The 21,886-nt window shown below is 34.7% G+C and overlaps 1 protein-coding gene across 3 annotated transcripts in view; it reads right to left on the bottom strand.

The window, feature by feature from the left end:
• Window positions 1–21,886, bottom strand: part of UBR3 (ubiquitin protein ligase E3 component n-recognin 3) — a 330,855-nt gene that overhangs the window by 79,280 nt on the left and 229,689 nt on the right. For 2 of the 3 annotated variants that reach the window (XM_069080034.1, XM_069080035.1), the window contains exons 28-30: window positions 20,317–20,529; window positions 17,148–17,284; window positions 2,820–2,905 (exon numbers count right to left, since the gene is read on the bottom strand). In XM_069080034.1, the coding sequence (XP_068936135.1) occupies window positions 2,820–2,905; window positions 17,148–17,284; window positions 20,317–20,529 (436 nt within the window). The remainder of the gene's footprint in view (window positions 1–2,819; window positions 2,906–17,147; window positions 17,285–20,316; window positions 20,530–21,886) is intronic. The other variant, XM_069080036.1, reaches the window with a different exon arrangement.

Raw genomic sequence — 21,886 nt, 5'->3', positions numbered from 1 at the left:
TTTGACAATATTTTCCTTTTTTATTATCCTTATAATTTTATATGATTTTTTTCTCTATTAGTGAAGCAGAACATGTAATTCTGGCTATGAACTATTTTACAAATGCCCTGAAGTAATCAATGAAAGTATTTAAAGGATAAGGTCAGGCCACCAAAGGATAACTTTCCAAAGTCTCATCATTAATATTCCACACTAAAGCTATACAGTCTTCACTGAAGCTTGGAATGAAGGTCAAAATAATTTCCTCAAACTCTCGGGTCATTATCAAAATTTCACTAAGTATACAACAGAACTATTTCAAGTTGCCCAAATAAAGCTAAGCTGAACTGCCTATAGCGATTAACAAAGATATTCACTGTGTAGACTCTGTAGCTTTTTTTAAAATAAAATAATAGATTATATCAAGATTGAATCAGAAACAGTAACAAAAACCGTCAAAGCAGGTATTTGACTGCCTCTCTTGGTTAAAGTTTCAAAATTAATCTCTTTATAAAATGTTTTGAGGGAATTTATTTGAGATAGGGATTAGATCCAGATTCAAAACAGCAGAAGTGAATCTGCAGTTTAAAGATTCAGGATGGTGATGAAGATTTTATGGGAAGAAAAAAATTTTTTGTGCTTTTTCTAACTAAAAGGTCAAAAACAAAGCCATTTTTCTCAATATATCACCTCTTTAAATTAAGATCCAATATTCAACATTTACTTTTGTAGAAAAGTACTAAGATTATTCTAATATGAAAATTCTTAGAAATTCCAGACCATACTAGAATTTATGGATTTTTCTTATGTACATTCAAATCATATACAAGAGGCTGACCAATAAGAGTTTTTCTTAATACACTAAACAAATAATCTAACTTTAAAAGAATTTACAATTGATATACACCTTTACTGAATAAAATGCAGTCTTTACGAGGAGTGGCATTGTTTATTAATAAACCTAGTTATTCAAGATAGGAAGATTACCTAAAAGAAGTTTGTGTAAACATTTTTCATTTAGGGACATCCAACATGTAAAAGTTTTATTTTTAACTCTCTCTACTCTTCTAAAAGTATTTTAAACAACTAGAACACTTGATTAATAGATAAGGCTTAAAATACCAACAACACAGTAATAGGTTATTTCTGCCCACTGTCCCCATTGTGAATTCTTTCCTAGACATTAGATTGGAGACGTACATTTTATCCTTGATAAGCCACTGGTGCTGTTAATTCAATTTGAAAAAAAAATGACAACTATAAACAGCTTGTTTGGAGACTTCTTTAAGAGTAAATATACAAGAAGAGCACAGGCTGAGCTCTTCCAACACACTCCCACAAACGACTTTACAATAATGCCTCAAATCAAATTTTGGAGAGGCAGAAGCAACAAAAAGTCAGAGGGAGACATTTTGCAGACACCTCAGGAGGTCAGCAGGACAGGCCTGGAACGGGCAGAGGCCCAGAGCCAGCAGGGGGCCTTGGAGGGAGCAGTACGAGTTTCAGGAGCTCCCAGGCCAGAGATGGTAAAGGGGGTGAGACAACTGATCAGAAGAGAATACAGGAGACCCTTTGCTGACTTTGGGTGCAGCTAGTGCTGATCGGCCACTCGACTGCACATGAGCAGTTCTGGGTTGCAGTTTCGCCTATGATCCATCACAAGTTAACAGGGGGCCCAGTCACCATTCAGAGGCCACAAAAAGGACTAGTCATTTATGACTGCAAGGGAGGAAGGGCCCATCCTGTGTAAAAATTAGAGTACAGTCCATGAAAGCAGTACCCACATGTCTCCCAGGACAACACCAAATTAGAAACACCAAAAACTTGTACACCTCCAGAGCTAGTTCTGAAAGCAGCCACACAAAAAAGCACAGTGCCTTCCCATCCCATATGAGGAAAGCCCATCTTTAACATCAAGTTCCTTACACATTCTAACTTTATACTAGTAATGCTGGGTTATCTAGATCATTTCCCCCAAAATTACATGTCTGAAAAAAAAACTGCAATGAGATACATGCATTATTTTTAAAGCATGAGTGAGGGCAAACAAAGTAAAGCAAATATGTATGGATAACTTTTTGGAAAAGTTATTTTTAGTACTTTTAGAAAAACTAGCTGTATATCCTAACCCTCCCCCCTCTAAAAATCCATCATCACTTTATTTTGTTGGTAGAAGGGACAGTAGAAGGAAGTAGGAAAGAGGAATTTTGCCAGTAGTCAAATAAATCTATGACAATTCGTACTCTGTGCCTACCTTTGATATCACTCTTCAAAATGATATGATTAAAATTAGGACTAATTGTAGAACTAAAATTACACTCTTAAATCTATTTTTAAGTATCCAAATTAGACTTTAATCAATGACTAAACTACTACAAACAGCGTGAACTAGAAAAATATTTTTACCTGAAAAACTCATACAAAAATTTTATGAACATAACAAAATAACATATTACAAAGTTATTTCAAATTTAATTAGAAGTATGTTAAGAAATCTCCAGGCAAAATAAAAGCATCCATAATATATTTCCTTTAAAAGAACTAAAGTGGGGGATGAAAAAGCCAATTATTTTTTATAGCTGGAAATACAACCTTCTTTCATTACTAAATCCATTTGCTTCCTGAGTAGGTAAAGTGAGATTACAAATATACTTTAAAATCAGGGAGATATGTGGTTAGCCTTGTAAAGATTTAGCCATAATAGTAAAAGGTTATAAATTTAAAGAAATTTGTAAAGTATTTCAAGTTACACTAAAAAAGTAAACTTTATTTTATACTTTTTCTGAAAATTCAATATTTAGTCCAAAAGCAAACCGAATTTAATAATTTTAAATACTCACTCAAACAAGATCGTTTGCCAGCTGTGCTTGCTCCACCTGAACACAAATTCCCTCCACGATGAATTAGCTCCAGTTCCAAATTGGTTCTATAAATAAAGCATTAAAACAATTTACAAAGCCATTAGGTTAAGAGCTTAGTCCTTTTGGGGGTTAAGTTACATAAACATACACGCACAAAAATAAAACATCTCCTCACTGCTACATGTGAAAGTATAGCCTAATTAATATACTGATATTTAGGTGTAAATTCAGAAAAGAAACCAATTCTGACACCCTTTTCTACATGTTCAGATTTATACTAGTGAAAAAATTATATTTGTCCTTATAACTGTTGCCATACTTCAATTTTTGCCTCCCTTCCCCCCCCCAAAAAAAATGAAAAATTGGGCCTTAAGGGGGAAAAAAATTTTCCAAAAATACTCCATGAAACTGTTTATATTCTTAATGAAAAAAGTGTACAGGAAACACATTCTTAACCATTGATATTTTCATTAATACAAATTACAAACATATATTTTTTTCCTTGAGAGAAACGGGTCAACTATCAGAATTCAGGCAACATTTTAAACATTACAGACGCCATCACTAACATAAGAGTCTAAAGATATCACGGAATTATAAAAAACAATCTCCTTTATCAACCTCCAAGATAAATTCTCTAGAAAACACACAGATGACTATTAACATTTATGAACATTGCTACTACTACTACTATTAATATAATATTGCATTTGTAAAGTGCTTAGCAATTATTAGCTTATATCACAGCAATAATTAATGAGTATATTTTAATTAGTTCTATAAATGAATTCATGGAGAACTGAAAAGTTACTCCTAAGTACTTTAAAGGTGTAGTGAAGCTCTAATTAATTATACCAAATTCGTGCATAAAATTTTATAAAATATTTAAACTGGATGTTTTAAAATATTGTTTTACCTTTCATCAAAAAAAGATCAGATAATATAGAATATTCTCTCTGAAACTATTTTCTGTAAACACACTTTTCTGTTGTTGAAACTGAATAATTTATATACAAGATATGGAATTTATATCATTAACAAAAAAGGCATCATTTTAAAAATATTTACAAAATTTAAAACTAACTCTTTTACATTGCACTGTGGAAAGAATATACCACTATTTTATTTATAAGAAAACATTTGGAAATATTTAGTTTTTGAGTATGAAATATTTTGGTAAGGTATTTCCATATTTTTGCTTCTAAAAATACTAACTGCTCCAAATATTAATATCCTTAAGTTGCGGCATTTGCCACCCATTTCTGAAGGAATGCTTTAATCCTCTCTACTTGAGGGAAAAAAAAAGCAATTTAACATTGATAATGTTCCTGCTCAGAGCTCCATCTGGTTGCTGCTGATAAGGGCATCTGTGTGACAAGGGAATTTTCCACTCTTCAGGCGATTTGCATTGCTCACTGAACTTCTAAAAACCTACCAGCAAAGAAGCAGGGACAAGGATTTCATATTAGTGGACAGAAAGCGAGCGGAGACCAGCATGTGTTCCTTCATCAATGGAATATAAATGAGATCAATATATTTTGTTTTCACAAATCTTCTGTTGCCTAAATCTGTAGAAAAAAATTAATGGCTATATTCTCTTATAAAAACTGAGATCGCCTAGATAGTATTTAAAAGAGCTAGCCAGAAATACTAACAATTTCTAATGAACAAATGTCAGATCAAGAATTTTTACATTTTATTTCTCTAAAAGATGTAAACAGTCTTATTAAAACATAAAAGTAAGAACACTTTCAGTTTTTCATTCTGTCATAAATAAGATACTTTAAGGTAATATACCAACTGTGGATTAAATCTAAAATATTCTGGGGAAAAAGCTACTGACTTTATTTAAATGTTTCAGATAATGGTGGAAAGATCACTGGCCCAGCTTTTCTTGTAATATGAAATACCTGCCCAAAGTTCTCACTTAACTATTAGGTGCCCTGATAATCTATGAAAATATCAGGGACCACCTCCCATCATAAATTTCAGTCTTATTTCACTCACATGCCAAAGGTGATCCCTTTAAATTAATTTAAAATTAATACACATATGTGTATTTTTATAATTATATTTGCATATGTGTATATATGAAACATAAATATGTATGTTCTGCATATAGACAGATAAGTTATACAAAGAGAAAAAATATATTACATGCCCAATGAATGCCTGACCTTCCCTAAATGCTGAGAAATTCACACTACTAAATTTTCTTTCCCTACCCCTCTTTCTGAATACGTAATTTTCTGAGCATGAACAGAAGTAAACTCTTGCATTCTATTTTAATACAATTGTACTCACATTGACTTGGAAAAAAAGGAAAAAAGAGGATCTCTTCAGTTTGAGAAAAAATTGAGAACTGCCTTTCACAGCTAAATGAATCCCCTCTTCCTCTGTCCCAAACCCTGACAGAATAAAAATGGACAACTATAACAGCTCTCTTTCAGTTGTTTGTACTAAAAATACTTTCTAACATAATGAAACTACTCTAATCTCTATCCTCATTTCTCCTTTTCCTCAGATTTCATATATGTGCTGGCTTTTCACAACTATGAAGAAAGCAACATTTGATCTATCATTCCTTTTGGGCATTCTCCCCTTTCCATTATGGACAATACAGTGGCTATACCCAAAGCCTCCATTTACTGAGCAGTCTATCAAACTGTGAATGCTCATCACTCCATAAGAATAAGCATACTCATTTCTAAAATATATAGAAAACTGAGTCCAATTTATAAGAATATAAGTCATTCCCCAACTGATAAATGATCAAAAGATATGAACAGGCAGTTTTCAGATAAAGAAATTAAAGCTACCAATAGTCATATGAAAAAAAAATGCTCTAAATCACAACTGATTAGAGAAATGCAAATCAAATCAAGTCCTGAGGTACCACATCATACCTATCAGATTGGCTAACATGACAAAACCAGAAAATGGTAAATGTTGGAGAAGATGTGGGGAAAACTAGAACACTAATGCATTGTTACTGGGAGCTGTGTAACTAATCCAACTATTATGTAGAGCAATTTGGAACTAAGACCAAAGGGCTATAAAATTATGCATACCCTTTGACCCAGCAATACCACTTCCAAGTCTGTATCACAGAGATCATAAAAACACTAAAAGGACCCACATGTACAAAATTGTTTATAGCAACTCCTTTTGTTGTGGCCAAGAATTGGAAATTGAGGGGATGTTCATCAGTTGGGGAATGGCTGAATAAGTTGTGGTATATGAATGTAATAGAATACTACTATTCCATAAGAAATGATGAGCAGGTAGGCTTCAGAAAAACCTGGAAAGACTTTCATGAACTGATGCTATGTGAAGTGAGTAGATCCAGGAGAACACTGTACGCAGTAATAGCAACAGTGTGTGATGACTAACTTTTATAGACTTAGCTCTCCTCAGTAGTGCAAGGATCTAAGACAACTCCAAAAGACTCATGATGGAAAATGCTATCCTCCAGAAAAAAAACAAACTATGGAGTCTGAATGCAGATCAAAGCATACAATTTGCGCTCTCCTTTTTTCGGGGGGGGGGGGGGGGAAGGGCGTTTATTCTTTCTTGTGACTTCTCCCATTTTTTCAAATTCTTCTATATAACATGACTGATGTGAAAATATGTTTAATACGAATGTATATGTATAGCCTATATCAGGTTGCATGCCATCTTGGAGAGAGGGGAGGAGAAGGAGGAGAAAATTTAGAACTCAAAATCTTATGGAAGTGAATGCTGAAAAATAAAAATAAATATTTTTTAAAAGCATAACTCTTCCTGTTTCTGTGCCTTCAGTCATGTTGTTTCCCACATTTGTCTTCTCTTAGCCACCTATGCAAAATTTACTGAATTGCGAGATCTAGTTCACCCTTTACGTCCTCTACAAAGTTATCCTTGAGCACTCCAACTTTGGGGGGCTTCCTCTGAGCTTTTAAAGTACTTATAGTTTGTGACACAATTCAGAACTTAATTCTATTGTTTTGCATATTTGCTGTTATTATATGCGCACTAGTTTTCTCCACAACAAGATTCTCAATGACAAGTCTTACATCTTAGATGTCTTCAGTACCTATCTGAGAAGCATTAGGAAAATACTGCATGTGACAAAAACTCAGCAGATTCTTTTTGACTGACTAAAGGACACTGTCTTGTTTTGCTTAGGGGGCAACTGAAACCAATAACGTAAGATTCTCCTGGTCTTCTTCATTCATCTATCCAGTCTGTCTCTCTCTTTCTTTTGTTGTTGTTGTACTTAGCTAAATGCATTGATTAGCCTCCTATGGCTCAATTTAAGGCTTTACAATTTTCACTCTATTGGTGTTCCTTTATTTAAATAAATCAGATATTTGTAAAATCTGAATTTATACAAAAAAAATAGTAATTACTTGCTTTACAAAAAATTATTTGCTTTTCAACAAAGATTCACACTAAGGAATGCCCAGCATACATTCATCATACATTTATCATGAGTCAGATGACAAATTTTACATTTACAAATAACTTTTCAGATATGCACAAAGTAAATAAGGCAAGATATGCCAACATGTTTTCTATCTTGAAAGGATTATCAATTATATGATTTAAATTATTATTTCTATATTTGTGACCCTCAAATCTACATCTCTACTCCTGTTTGCTTATCTTTACTACAATCCTGCATTCTAAGACTTCTCTATTCCATCTCCATCTGTCACCCAAAGACATAATGCATAGAGCTCTGGCTTGGAGCCAAGAAGATGAGAATTCATGTCTCACCTCTGACACATGCTGGCTGTACTACCCTAGGGAAGTCACTGAACCTCTAGAAGCAACTTCTGAAGACTACAAATTGCAAAGAAGATGCTGGCTTGCACTAACAGTTTCCTTACCTGGGAGTTCCCTGTATCAAAATCACAAAACAAGTCCTCATCCCTATTTATCAACAGCTCTATGTCATGTCCAACCTAGAACATTAAGGGCTAGAATGTCTCAAAATAATCTCTGAAATCTCTATCGTTTCTTATCTTTATATAAACAGTATCATGTAATTTGTTATTTGGGGGAGGTACCCCCTTGTTCAAGCAAAGAATGTGTCCTATCATACTCAAACACTTATTTTGAAATATAATAAAACTTGAATAGAAGCATTTTGTTTTACTGAAATGCAAACAAATATATCCTTCAAATAACTTCTTTACAATCCTACTAAGGGTAAAAATCAGAAAATTCTTCTAAGATTTCTCCAAGCAACTAAAAGTAAAAATAGATTGTGCTACACTAAATTCTATTGTTAGATGTTTATATTTCCTTCTTTAAAGTGTGTCTAAGAAATAGCAAATCATTATGGGAAGTAGTTTCAGGGGCTGGAGTCAACCATTAGAAATATTGTGCTTCCCTCTCCAAAGAATTCAATTTCAGCAATAAATAACAAGCAATTATAATAATGTACCCCTCTGGGAGTAATGGTCTTTGAGATATGAGAACTCAAGAGACATTTAAACCACTACAGACTTTTAACAGAAATGAATATCCAATGCTCACAAAAATGATTTAGGGAATAATGAAGTTTTAAAAATATTTTAATTAACATTATTATTAAAATAAATTTATCCAATCCAATCATGAACTCCTATCTGACCCTTCCATCTCAATCTCATTTGCTAAATCACCATCCACATCCCAACCCCTTTTGGGTATATCCAATAACTTTTTCCTGGGTCTCTTCTCTTCACTATTTACATTCTCTGTCAGACTTTAGGGATTTAATTGTTATCTACATGCAGAAAACTTCCAGATCTATATAGCCAGACCTAGCCTTTTGTGCACTAGTTCTATATCACTAAATACCTATCACATGTTGAACTAGATGTTCCACAAGCATCTCATATTTTCCACATCCAAAAGAGAAATCATTGTCTTTCCCTACAAACTAGCACCTGTTCCAAAACTGTCTACATCTGCTAAGGAAGGGCACTACCATTCTTCTAGTTGCCTAGGTTAATACCAGAGTCATTCTCACCTATTCTTCCTCATCCCACTTTTTCCTCCTTCCAAACTGCTGCCAAGTCTTGTCAGTGTTACCTCCACAAAATCACATATGTTGTCTACTCAGACAGCCAACATTTTCATTGAGGTTCTCATTATCTCTTAGAGCTTGGGATTCTATAACAGTCTCTGAATTGGTCACTTTGTCTCAAGTCTTTGCCCACTCTAATCCACCTTCAACATATTTGCCAACAAGATATTCCTAAAGCACAGGCTTGACCATATCATTTCATTGTTCAATAAACTCTACTGGTTCCTTAGTGCATCTAGGATCAAGCACAAACCCCTCTGTTAATCAGTTAAAGTCCTTCCCATCCTGGCACCAACATTACATATTCCTTCTCTTCCTGTATTCTTTGGTTCAGCCAGATTAGCCTTCTTGCTATTCCTTAGACATGGTACTCTACCCCCTATCTCTCCATGTGTTTGCATGGGGACTAGTCACCATGCACAGAATGAATTCCCCCCTCTCCTCCACCTCTTAAAATCCCTAGTTCCCTTCTACTTGATGTCCCTTCTAATCTGTCCAGTTGATAGCAAGTGACTTCCTCATCAAATCACCTTTCATATATATATGCATGCAGTGTCTCTCTTAATAACAATAACCAACAAGCATTTATAAAGGATTTTAAGAGGTTTAGAAAGCAATAAAATGCAAACTCATTGAGGATAGGAATTGTTTTATTGTTGTCTTTTTATCAACCCCTAGCAAAGTACCTGGCTCACAGCAGGTGCTTAACAAATGTTTGCTGATTTACTGAATGACTGATTGAGCCTGAGCAGGAAATCAAGCAGCTATTGAAATACTCCAAGCAAGAGGTGAATGCTTCTAGAACAGTAACAATGAGAAGCAGAAAGATAACGGATAGGAGAGGTGTTAAGAAGGAAATATAAACAAGACCTCATGAGTGACTGGATATGGGAACTGAGGGAGAGTGAAGAGTCAAGGGCTGAAGTACCTTTAAGAGAAACAGTGAAGTTAGTAAAAAGGATAGGTTTTAGGGAAAAGATAATGAGTTCCATTAATGACAATTTGAGCTTGAGCTTCTTATGGAACCTGTCTAGCAGAAGTAAGTGCTATGAAACTAAGATCATAGGCTAAGAGACTTAGATCTGAAAGTCCTTGGAAGCCATTTAGTACAAAGTACTTATTTAGCAAATAAGGAAACTTTAACCCAGAGGTGTTAAGTTACTTGTTTAAGGTTATGTAAGTAGTCAGTGACCAACAGGATTTGAATTCCAGTGTTCTTACTCTAAATGTAATCATCTTTCCCCTAGATGCTGACTAAACCTTAAGAGAATAAAAATTTATATCATTATAATCACTGTGTGATTAAACTAGTTTAAAAGGTTTAGAAAATAGAAGCATAAAGACCTGGATTCTAACTTAAGAAATTTACATTTGTGGAAGCTAGGTGGAAGAGTCAATACAGCACTGACCCTGGAGTCAGGAGGACATGAGTTCAAATTCGGCCTCAGATATTTAATACCTACTAGCTGTGTGACCTTGGGCAAGTCACTTAACCACAATTGCCCTGCCTCGCCTCCTCCAAAAAGAAAATAAATATATAAATTCAAATTAAAAAAAAAATTTACATTCCAAACAGACAACATTCTGTGTTTTTTAAGTGATATTTTAAATAAATTTCAGGCTTTCTTTTTGATTGCTTCAAGTGAATCTTATGGTAAATAAAAACTCAATGTGAGTCACATTGTAGAGGCCTCTCTCAAGAAAACAGAGGAGTTATATTAGAGATATACTTCTCACTCCGTGAGCCTCTGACAGTAGAGGATTAGGGTAAGATAGGAGACAAACATTAGAAACAACTATTTTGTTTTGTCTTCCCTCAAAAGCATCTGCAGCTTTATTAAACAAATTTTTTCACCCCCTCTCAGATGACCCAATTTCCTACTCTGCTCAGAAAACTTAAATCACCTAGCATGAGTTCCTTATCTCCCCTCCTTCACTTTTAATCTTTCAATGTCATCAGATTCTCTCCTGACTTCCTTCCATTCTCAGAGCTGGCCCTCCTTGCAGAGACACATCCTTCCAATTGTGTCCCTGATTCAATTTCCTCTCCTATCTACTCCAAGACTGTACTATGTGGATCATCATCTTCTCTTTCATTTCCAATCTCTTCCTCTATACTTTTTCTAATTTGTGAACCCATCTGTTCAGGATTCTGGAATAAAAAAAAAAAAGAAAAATATTCCTCTGATCTTACACATCTCCTACCATACTTTTAGAATAAAGAGTTTGCTCACTCTTTCTACTTCCTGCCCAGTCACCCCTCAGTGCTCTACAATGGGGATTCCTTTTCCATCCCTCTACTGAAACTACTCTCAACAAGGTCACCAAAGGATCTCCTAACTGCCAGTTCCAAAGACCTTTTCTGAATCCTCGTCAACTATGTATGATCTGTACTAAAACATCTGATATTGCCAACAATCTCCCTTTTTGATAATCTCTTCTCCATTTGCTTCTGTATTACTGAAACACTATCAGTTTCCTTCCTGACTCTCAGAATACCCACATTCCCTATCTCCTCAAAAATTCCTTTTCTTCCTCTTGCTTGGTAAATCTGGTCACCTTCCAAGACTGTCAATGTCCCTACTCTCTTCTCTCAACATGTCTCACTCCCTTAGCAATCTCATTCATGTCCAGGGCTTCAACTATTATCTCCATGTGAATGGCTCCCAAATCTATCTTTCCCCAATCTCTGTTGACCTTCAGACTTACATTTCCACATATTTTATATAGAAGTCCATCTGCATATCCTACCAATAACTCAAACTCAATGTTAAAAACTGAAGTTACAATGCCTACACAGTCTCCTAACTTACCTAGCACCATTGACACTATCATTGTCATCACAATCCCTCAGGCTAAAAACATTGGTGTTATCATCAATTTTCCCTTGCCTGTATCCTCCACATCCAATCAAATACTATGTCCTATGAAATCCACTTCCAAAAAATCTTTCTCATATCTGTCCCTTCCTTTATTTTCCTATGGTGACTACCATGGTTGACTCTTATTACCTCTTGCCTCGACTATTATAATATTATTCTAATTGGCCTCCTTCCTCTATCTTTTTCCCTCTTCATGCCTTCCTTCATACAAGTACCAAAATAATCTTCATGGTACTGCCCTGCTCAAAAACATTCAGTGGCTCCTATAAATATACTCCTTACTCTCACCCCTCCAAAATGAAGCTCTAATCTTCGTATCCATTCTTCTTACATTAATTCATCTTCACTCAATCTACTTTCCAGTAAAACTAGACTGCTACCTATTGTTCAATCTCATTAAGATTTCTCCATGCATTTGCATCTACCATCTCCCACGTTTGAAATAGCCTCCCTCTACATCTCTGCCTAATAAAAATCCTTTGTTTTCTTCAAGACCCAGCTGCTAAAATGGTGCCTACTCTGCAAAGCATATCTTGACTCCTCAACCAGAAGTGATTATTCTCTCCCCAAATGTCTCATGCCTATTTCACTTCTCCTATGTATTTGTCTCATTCTAAAGACTTCTTGGGGGGGGGGGGGGGCAAGGCAATTGGCATTAAGTGACTTGCCCAAGGTCACACAGCTAGTAAGTGTGTCAGGTGTCTGAGGCCGTATTTGAACTCAGGTCCTCCTGACTCCAGGGCTGGTGTTCTATTCACTGTGCCACCTAACTGCCCCATATATGTCTCATTCTAACTTGCATTATAATTATCTGTCTAAATCTCATAGCCCTAATATACTGTAAGAACCCTGAAAAATGACTATGTTGTTTTTTATCTTTTTGAGGGTCACTCATTTTTTTTTTCAATTCAGACATTTATTAGTAATCAAGGTGCAATGTACTATGCTAGGTACTGTAGATACAAAGGCAAAAAAAAGCAAAGTAAAAAACCAAACCCTAAATAGTCTCAACCCTCAAGAAGCTTATATTACACAGGAATACAAAGAGAAGTCTTGCACTTTTAACCTCTGTATTCCCAATCATTAGTTCAATGCCTTAAAGTAGTAAATATTTAATAAATGTTAGTTAAATTGAATCAGCTTAATCTGCCTCTTTTAAGCCATAAATTGGCAAAACAAAAGTTTTACATGCTTTCTACAAAGTTACTATTGTACTATACAATCAACCCTCTCAATCTCTACTATCCTCTTGAAATATCATGGTTAGTATCCTAGCTCACAATTATGTTCCCTTTTTGGTTCAGCATTATTAAGACATTTCTGTAAGAAGGGGTAAACATCTCAAAATTTAAGGCAACACAAATTTCTCAATGTATTATTTAGAGTATAAGGGGATTAAAGTTTATGTACAATACATTCCCATTGATTGAGAATCCAAACCCTTGGAAATCTCAACTAATCAGAATTTTCTACTCTTTAATAAGAGATAAGAACCAGGAAGATGAACTCATCTTGTGCTCATTTTTTAAACAGCATTAGCACATTCCAGATTATGATTTATGTTCCATAAAGAATTTGTCTAATTTCCTAGAATTACTACAGACCTACAATACTATAGAGTGACCATAAAATCATTAAGTGACATTTATATACAAATTTAAAACTTACAAAGTAGTTTATAAGCATTATCTCAGTTAAGACCAGTGATAAGACTAAAGAGAGCTCTCAGATACTACACAACCCTTGAAAACTGATTATCCATGGATGCTCTCCATGGACAACCCTCAGGTAACCAGAAGAATAAATTAACTAGAATATTACATTTGCTATTACTCCAGAAGTTTAACATATTCAAATTATATCATCTTTCTATGCAAACTAAGTACCTACCACCTAAGTTTCAAATCACAAAATCGCACATCTTATTTTCATTTTTTCTCAGTATATAATTTATTATTCATTGATCTGAAAAACAAGCTAAATACTACCATCTTTCACTGACAGTATGCTGATCAGAATATTTCCCATTTTAAAATTTATTTTGGCTTTGTGACTTATCCTTATGACTTTCAATATCAAGCTCTGTGTTTACCCTTGGGTAAGTCATTTAATGTCTCTGAGCCTCAGTTTTATCATCTGTAAAATGGGATTAATTGATTGAAGGATCTAGCTGTTATTCTATTAATTACTGAAACTAAATCAGAAACATCTTCAATCTGGTTTGAAGAAATGAATTTCAGTGCAATCCCTTTTCTTAGAGGGGAGTAAACTGCAGAATATTTTGTGTTAAATTAATGGAAAAGTCAATTTCATTCAAGTTTATTACTAATGTAGAAATAACACCTGTTTGTACTGTGTGTCCTGTAGTATAAATGTTTTTATTATGAACAACTTATTGATAGGCCCTGCTGTGGAATTAATTACTTAAATATCCTCCCAAGTCTTGATTATAACTGGAGTAAAGTCAGCCTCTTATAAATAAGTTTATTTGTATAACTATTATACTCAGGAGTGGTAAACTTCTGCCTACAAAAATGCTATTACTTATATTTGCATGTTCCGACAGCATCTAATCCTCCTAAAAGAACTGTGAATCAACATGGATTGAGAAAGCAACAAGAATAGATAATCCTATGTTAAATGATTCCAATGGGGTTTTTGGTTTCTTACATTGTTCTCCCCCATTCTGACATCTCTTTAAATTTTTCTTATATTTGGGCCCTGAATATTGAACTTGCTAGTCAGATTTGTCTTCCAGACTACAGGCCATTCACCTATAGTTGGTAGCAAACAGTGGATACCAGCCCATGTTCACCCACCGTCTCTTGGATACAGCCTATGCTCCCTTCAGTCAACCTGGGACTGAACAACAGTTATCTCGGTTGACTGTTATCTGTTGTTAACAACAGTTATCTCCCCTCAACAAAGTTATCTCAGTTAACTCTGGGAGTTTTCCCATACATTCCATGAGCCCAGCACTGGGACTACTTGTAAATGCTGAGGATTCCCTAATGCCATTATACCTACCCCCAGCCCCACTTAATTACCATACTTGGTTTTAGATTCCCCCTCATTAAATTGCTTTGGTCCCCAAAGGAACTTTTCTCACTACTATGGGCATTACAATAAACTTTTTGTCACTTGATTAAAAGAAGGCTTGAGTGTGTGAATTCATTTCAGGCAACTCTGCCTTGGCATTCCCCTAACTTCTTCAGTACTACCAACCTCAAACAGTCGTGAAGGCCCGAGTGAGATAATGTATGTAAAGTACTTTTTAAAATCATCAAATTACTAGTATTATATTATTCGATTCAGCCACCAAATTATGTTTATGTTTGTCACTCGTTCTTGAGGAGTTACAGTTTGGCCCCTAGTTGGCATTGGTACTACTCTTTCTGAAGTGAGCAGGGTGGCTGCATGTGACATCACAGCTTACATTCCTTTCAGAAGCAAGAGTTTATATAAAGAAATTTAAAGAAATATATCACTATTTTCTTAACAAACTAAAAGCCTTTTATTATGAATATGTAACTCTAAAGTGAATTTTTATTAAAGGCCGACTACAACATACTTTACTATAATCAAATGTTTCCCTTCAAAGCAATAGGTAAAAGAAAAAGGAAAAAAAAAGACCTGACCTGTCAACAGGAACCTTAAACAAACTCTAGAACAGGGTTATGAAAATTCCAAAGGACCCATGATGAAAATAAGTCTCCCCCTTCCAAAGAAAAAACTGATAAACTCCTTTTTCCCTGCTTTTACTTTTTCCCCTATTTTTTAAATTACGTAATATTTTATTTTTCCCCAATTACATGTAAAAACAATTTTTAACATTCTTTTTTTAAAATTGTGAGTTCCAAACTCTCCTCCTCCCTCTCTTTTTTCCCCTCATTGAGAAGGCAAGCAATTTGATACAGGTTATACATGTGCAATCATGTAAAATGTATTTCCATATTAGTCACGTTTTGAAAAAAAATACAAACCAAAAAGAAAAAAAATCAGAAAAATAAATAAAAGCATGCTTCAATCTGCATTCAGACTCCAAGAACTGATGAACTCTAAGCATGCTTTTCCTACACCCTTTATTTATTTTGGGAGGGGGGAGAGGAGAGTTGAGGCAGTCAGGGTTAAGTGACTTGCCCAATGTAATACAGCTAGCAAGTGTCATGTTTCTGAGGCTGGATTTGAACTCAGGGCTGATGCGCTATTCACTTCACCACTTAGCTGCCCCTACTTCCTTAATTTTTCTTGCTTTTTTGTTTGGTTACTTTTTTTTTTCAACATTGATAATACGGAAATATGTTTTGCATGATTTCACTATGTATGGTAGATCTTGTATTGCTCGCCTTGTTAATGGGTGGGGAATAGTCAGGAGAGAGGGAGAGAATCTGGAAATTAAAATTTTGTATGAATGTTACAAATAAATACATTTTTTTTTTAAAGAATTGCATCATATAATTAGAGAAACTGACAAATAATCAACTGTTGCAGAAAAGGCTAACAAAAAAATATCTCTACTGAATGTCAGTTTCTCTTCTGCTTGCCATTTTTGCCCTTGGAAGAAACTTCTTTAAAACTTCTAAATAGACATATTCCTCAATACTTCATATCTACTACGAGGTAGATAAATAAACTAAATTAGGTTATTTTCATCTAATTTGGGAGATGAAGGGCAACAAAATCTCATCTGCATCCTGCTAGCACAACTTGTGCAATATGACTGGCTTTTTCTTCTTCCATTTGACTCCCTGGTTCAATTAAGTTACTTTTCAACTGCTATCACCTCTCTCTAGATGCTATTTTAAAAAATAAAAACTTAAAATATTAAATATTTTAAAGCTTCTCTTCTCTGGGCTTCAACAGTTAAATGAGGGACAAGATAGAACATATTCAGCTTTCTTCTCTCTGCCTCCTTCATTATACGGGTAAATAGAATGTTTTGGCAAACAAACCTGTCTCTTTTTTCATATATGCCTGAAAACTGAAAACAGTGATTTCTAATGTGTAACAGAAACCTTTTAACCAAAACCAACTTATTTTGAATTATACAATTTGGAACATTCACTAATAATCCCCGCCTGCCCCTCATTCTATAATGCTTAATTCAGTATTAACTACAAAAAATATTCCAAGATTTTATTTTTTATTTTTAAAAACCACCTAACTGAAATAAGATTTGATGTCCATAGGCATAGTGGGATGTTTACAATAAAAACAATGATTTAAACCAAGACAGAAAAAGCATAAACGATATCCCTCCTGTTAAGTGAACCTTTGTAACTAGATAAAATAAAGGTCCATTCAACAATACTAATGAGTGACAACAACTGAGAAAACTCTTTAAAAATTAAATATTGTACTTACCTAGCTACAGAATACATAAAGAGAAAATCATTGTCTGGTGAGCCAGGAGTCTTGCTATAGTCTGTGTATTTCTTTTGTGTAGTACTTTTGATATCCTTCATTACAGATTCCATTTCTTTACTTAAGTTGGTTTCTGACTAACAATAACAACAACAACAAGTTCACTATATTTTACATTTGTCAACAGAGGCACAATATAAATACATTTTTAATTATTAAAAGACATCAAAAAATTACAATGTAAGAATTTATAACTGTAATGCAACTATCAGATAACTACATAAATAAATATATAGGACATTCTTAAATTTTTACTATGTGGCAGGCATTATGCTTAATAGACTTTAAAATACTTTACTGGTATGAAGAAACAAAATGTTCAAAGGCTTTTCCCACTCTTGTTTCAATACTTTAGTTTTCACAACCTTATGGCATGCTCTGGGGGATACTTTAACAGATAAAGTTTATTCTCTATGCAAGCAAAGGGTCTATTTTTATGATTTAATACCTTTCTTTTAAGGAACAATGTCTCATATTTTAGAGGAAAAGTGAGGTCATTCCCTGTGAGTTTCCTCTTCTCTCTTCTCTTCCTTATCTCATATCATTCAGATGTCTTCTACCACTATCTCTTCCTTCATCCCTATCACACAAAGAAGCCTTACTCCTTACCAAGACCTAACCCTCCATCTGCAAAAGCAACCCATTCTATCCCATTTCCTCCAACAAATTGTCCCTCTGTCATCCTTACTCTTCACTTATCTTCAAACTCTCCCTGTGTAATGGCTCCTTTCCTACTTCCTACAAATATACCCTGGTCTCTCCCACATTATCCCTGCTAACTATTGTCCTATATCTCTTCTATCCTTTGTAGCCAAACTCCTTGAAAAGGCCACCTATAATAGATACTTCCACTTTTACTCTCTCACTCTCTTCTTAATCTCTTATAATCCAGCATCCTATCTCATCATTCCACCAAACTGCTCTCCTCCAAAGTAACCAAGGATTTCAAATGCCAAAATCCTGTGGCCTTTTTTCAGTCTTCATTCATCTTTTTCTCCTGCAGCCTTTGATGCTGTTGAGCACATTCTTCTTGATATTTTCACATCTCTAGGCTTTTGGGACACTACTCTCTCTATACTATAGACTACTCTTTTTTCAATCTCCATTACTGGATCCTCCTCCAGACTATGCCCTTTAACCTTCAGTATCCACAAGATTCTGTCCTGGGTCCTCTTCTCTTCTCCCTCTATACTATTTCATTTGATCTCATCAGCTTCCATAAATTTACTTACCATTTCTATGATGATATTCATATCTACCTATCCTGCTCTAACCTCTCTGATGATCTTCAAGTCTCACATTTCCAACTACACTTCAGAAATCCCAAACTAAATCTCCAATAGACATTTTAAACACAACGTGTCCAAAACTGAACTCATGATCTTTCCCCTAAAGCCTCCCTCATCCTCCTTAACTTCCCCTTATTTCTCTCTAGGGCAACACCATCCTCCCATTTACCTAGGCTCATAACCTAGGTGTCACCCTTGACTCTTCAATATTTCACAGCCCCCAAATCCAATTTGCAGAAAGGTCTGCTGATTTCACCTTTGCAACATCTCTCAAATATGCCCCCTTCTCTACTCTGATACTGCCATAACCCTAATACAGGTCTTCATCAACTCATGTTTGGACTATTGCAATAGCCTGCTGGTAGATCTGCCTACCTCAAATCTCTCCCAACTCCAATCCATCCTCTATTAAAACTACCAAAGTGATTTTCCTAAAGGGCAGATCCAGTCATGTCACCTTCCCACTCAATAAACTCCAATAGCCTTCTATTGCCTCCACTATCAAATGGCTATTTGGCCCTTCATAACCAATTCTTCCACCTCTTTTCCAGTTTTCTTATACCTTACTCTCTGCCAGTGACACTGGTCTCCTTGCTATTCCATGAACAAGACAAAGACAGTCTATCTCTCAACTCCAGGCATTTTCTCTGACTGTCCTCCATGTCTGGAATACCTCCTCTCTTCATCTTCATCTACAGGCTTACTTCAAGTTTCAACTAAAATCCCACCTTCTATAGGAAGCCTTTCCCAACTTATTTTAATTCTAGTTCCTTCCCTCTCTTAATTATTTCCTATTTTTCCTGTATATAAACTATTGTCTCCCCCATTAGATTGTGAGCTCCTTGAGGGCAAGGACTATCTTTTGCCTCTTTTTAAAAAAATTATTAGTGCTTGGTATAATGCCTGGTACATAGTAGGAATTTAATAAAAGTTTATTGACTGACTTTTAAAGTAATAAAGGATGCCTCACTTTGAGAAAATCTAACACATGCAAATATGAATATATTACAAGGTAATTTCATGTTATAAAAGAAATAATTTTTAAATGACAGTGGAATTATGTCATATAATTCCTTCAAATACCTAGCTCCCCCAGTGATTAATCAATTTCTAAAAATTCTAAATATTTAATTTTTCATGAATATATTTATGTGATGAGACCAAATTAAACTATACATTGGAGATTCATTACCATATGGGTCTAGACCCCAAAATTACTTTAAAAGTAAAATTGTATTATAAGGAGATACTTCTGTTATTTATACTGGTAAATACCATGGATAGAAATCTAGGAAAAAATAGTAGTATGCAAGATGAAACAATTATGCTATAGCAGTTGGTGTTACATGGAAGATCCAGGCTATAAGGTTGCTTAATATTAATATATTCTTTTTCACTTACATAGTTTTATCAATATCTGCATATTAACAAATGTATGTATGTAGTTCTGTGTAAAACATGTTATTAATAGGTATATTTATAAACTAAATTGTACTTTTCATCACAAAGAAATAACATATGAGATGTCTATAATAATACAATTCTATGAAAAGTGCCTCAGTACACAAAAACATATGGGTTTTCACAATCTAGAAAATACAATATTAAAACTATAACAATTTAGAGTGAAGATAATACAGTCTTTGGTACTAATATGTTCTACTATTCTTATTTTTGTTTTTACTCAATAAAATAACAGAAGTCAAAACCTTTAAGGGAATTTCCGCTAAATTCATAAAAAATATAAATGAATCACAGAGAGACAATGAAAAGGAAGGCTGAAAAGTAGAAACAAATTAACAAGGATCTTTCTGCCTTACACTGATGCTTACTGGGAAAATTCCCAGCTGTTCTTGAAGCTCTTCAACCTCTTTTATGAGCTCTTGCATGCTCCTGTTACTCTGACACTGCCAAAGACTATTTTCCACATTGTTTCCAGGATAACAGGGAAGAACACTGTTAGCAAACTGACGACAGAGTGGGCATGTGAATTCTCCTTTCTCCACTGAGAAACCCTGAAGAACCTGGTCATTCTAAAAAGATGGAATAAATGTTATAATTGTGCTAACAAATATATGTATATATTTACATAAAGACAAAGCTATGACAACACATTTTTGAAGGGAATTTTTTTTTCAGAAGGAATTAACTTCAAAAATAAAAGAAATATAAATTTGGTGATCTTAAAAAAATAGTAATAGTCTCGAGAAATTTCATGAACAACAAAAAATATTACCTGTCAAGAAATTTCTCAGATCACATCAGTCACACAAGTACAACCTTTACCAATGAAATAGTTTAAAATAATATTCTGAGTTCAGCTTCAAGTATACTAATTAGAATGCTATCAAATATAGTGAACTCTCTTCTAAGCAGAGAAGGGGGAGGAATATATATAATGTGGAAGGTAATACTAGCCAGTAGGTCAGAGAAATCACTGCCTGAGTAATAATAAAGAGGCCTATCAAACTCGTCATCATTTTCTGGATAGCTAAACCTGTTTCTCCTACAATGAAGAGCTCCATAATGATGTGAGAGCAGTAGCCCTACTATTTGCTCATGACTTTGGCTACTTATGGGGCACTGGAAGTCAGCCTGTTCCACCTCCAAATTTCTCAAGTTTTCATTTACTGTGAGGACTGTAGTGTACATGGTGAGTGAAGAAAAAAGTCAGTAACTAAGGGTAGAAGACAGAGTATGGTCTGGATAGACAAATGAACCATTGTTATTATTATTATTGTAATATTTACAGAATCAGCTATAGGTATGATAGTCATGACAGTAAAAAGTAAAGCACAGAAGATATTGTCTGGGCTTTGATTTGTATGCTCTCTCTGTCCATCAGACTGAGAGTGATAGGTTATGGATAGGGAAATCTTTACTTAGTAATAGTATAGGACATGAACATGTCCAAGAGTTCCCATGAGTAGTCCAGGAAAATGAGGTAAACTCTGTACCTCAGAAGGGATATGAGAGAGAACACAAAAGAGATGAAAAACCTCCTTCAGGAATAGGCAGGTAGACTTAGCAGTGGTAAGAGGTGCAGAAGAGAAAAAGAAGTGAGCCACTTTGGCCACCAACAAAATGTCACTGTTTACCTGAGACAGGGGCAGATTTTTGACAAAATCTATCATTTGTATTCCCAAAATCTACTACATTCTGATGTATAAAAGGTACTTAAATATTTGCTGATTGATTACTGCCAGCCAGGAATGGATGAGACTTACAAGTATTGCAACAAACCTGAAAGTCATTCCACAAGATTCTTGACCAAAGCACATGTTTCACAAGAATGGATATGCTAACAGATATCATAGTTACATCCACCAAGAGTCTCACACACACACACACACACACACACACACACACACACACACACACACACACACA

The sequence above is a fragment of the Petaurus breviceps genome, unplaced genomic scaffold (genome assembly GCF_028583685.1).
Source record: "Petaurus breviceps papuanus isolate PSGF00001 unplaced genomic scaffold, PetGlider_PUasm1.0 91133, whole genome shotgun sequence".
NCBI lineage: Eukaryota > Metazoa > Chordata > Mammalia > Diprotodontia > Petauridae > Petaurus > Petaurus breviceps.
Note: the sequence above shows the minus strand (reverse complement) of the source record. Positions and strands in the feature narration are given on the sequence as shown.